This window comes from Haplochromis burtoni, unplaced genomic scaffold (assembly GCF_018398535.1).
Source record: "Haplochromis burtoni strain Fernald_Lab_line unplaced genomic scaffold, NCSU_Asbu1 Contig_210, whole genome shotgun sequence".
NCBI lineage: Eukaryota > Metazoa > Chordata > Actinopteri > Cichliformes > Cichlidae > Haplochromis > Haplochromis burtoni.
In genome coordinates this window covers 657,561-659,155 of record NW_024582571.1, presented here as the reverse complement: position 1 = coordinate 659,155, position 1,595 = coordinate 657,561, and the positions used below count along the sequence as shown (strand labels likewise).

General features: G+C 41.3%; 1 protein-coding gene across 3 annotated transcripts in view; it reads left to right on the top strand.

Annotated features, from left to right (window-relative positions):
• The window catches only part of immp2l (inner mitochondrial membrane peptidase subunit 2), a 207,132-nt gene extending 205,832 nt beyond the window's left edge, over positions 1 to 1,300 (top strand). For all 3 annotated transcript variants that reach the window (XM_005936391.3, XM_042226402.1, XM_042226403.1), the window contains exon 6: positions 990 to 1,300. In XM_005936391.3, coding sequence (XP_005936453.1) covers positions 990 to 1,115 — 126 coding nt within the window. In that variant the 3' untranslated portion in view covers positions 1,116 to 1,300. The remainder of the gene's footprint in view (positions 1 to 989) is intronic.
• The last annotated feature ends 295 nt before the right edge of the window (positions 1,301 to 1,595 follow it).

Here is a 1,595-nt window from a genome sequence, read left to right as displayed (position 1 = left end):
ATACACATATATCCCCCCACCCCCACCACACACACACACACACGCGCACACTTAAAGAGTAAAAATTGGGCTGGGTTCACATGAGCCAAGTGAGGAAACACTATAACAGGGAGCCGTCTGCACCGGGAGCCGGTCACAGACCGCAGCCTCCAGGCTGGGCACACAGCCGGAGGGAGGCAAAGGAGCCCCCCAACCAGGCTGAGAGGACCCCAGAGACCCAGCAGCCACGGTCAATAACAGCCCCGGTGCAGAGAGCGCCCTCCGAGGAAACACTGGAGATATGACACAATAGGATATATACAGGGTAAAATGATAAAATAAATAAGAACAGGATACAATATAAATAATAAATATAAATATAAATATAAATATAAATAGAGTAAGAAGATTAAAAAATGAATAAGAATAAAATCAATAAATATTAGGTAAAGCCTAAATTAATAATAGAATAACAGGATAGAATAAATAAGCGTAAAATAAATAAACGTTAAATAAAAGCTAAATTAAAAAGGTGGTCTTGAGCCTGTTCTTACAAAACATGTACGTTCTCTGCGGCCCTGAGTCCTCCGGCAGGCTGTTCCACAGACGAGGACCATACCACTTGAAAAGCTGCCTCTCCGTGAGATGTGTCCTGACTTTAGGGACAATCAAAAGGCCAGTACCAGAGGACCTCAGGGTCCGCGAGGGTTCGTATGGTAAAAGCAGATCTGAGAGATAAGAAGGCCCAAGACCATTAAGACATTTAAAAGTTTAAGAATTCTTTTGCTGCAGGGTCAGAAGGATTATCTATGTGCAGGTTAAAGTGATCATGTTATATTTTGAGTGTGTGTTTGTTAAAACTTCTGTCTTTAGGTGGTCTTTAAGTGTGACAGATAAAACTGGAGGGCTGCTGAAAACAATAGCAGGGAATTCAAAGGTGGTAAAACGATCAAATAAAATTTGTTTAATTTGATTGTTTGTTAAAAGTTGTGATGCTGTTTTTTTCCCAGGTGTCTGTGGGGCTGCTTCACGGTCGGGCCTCTCACATCATCTGGCCACCAAACCGCTGGCAGCGAATCACAGCATCGCTCCCTGCAAACCGAGGACCGCTGGACACCGACGAGGAAGAGGACTGACCACGCCCACAGAGTTTCTGTATTTTTCTTAAAATGTCAAATTCACAGCAAGAGCCGCTCGCTGTGACCGTGTGAGTCAGATTACTGCATGGCTTTTATATAAACCGTGCTCATTGTACACTCAGGTGGTGTTTTGTTCGTTTCACTGCAGACTTTTGTTTTTAAATATTTCTTTCTTGAACGCTGAAAAGACGACAAACTGAAGTCCTGTCCCCGAACTTCACATTTTACATGAAAAATTAAAGCTTTTGTCTGTAAACCACCAAGAATTCTTTAAGTTTAAGTTAAGTTTGTGGTATTTTATCAACTACGCTAATAATCACTGGCAAAGTGATGTGATGGGCAATTAAACTCATTTGTAATTTCCACCCTATCCTGGTGTTGAATGTTTGAATCTGCTCATTTCCAGCTGCATATTTTTATGTTTTTATGATTTTTTAAAATGTTTTCTCTTGTACCCTTAAAGCTTCTGACCATATT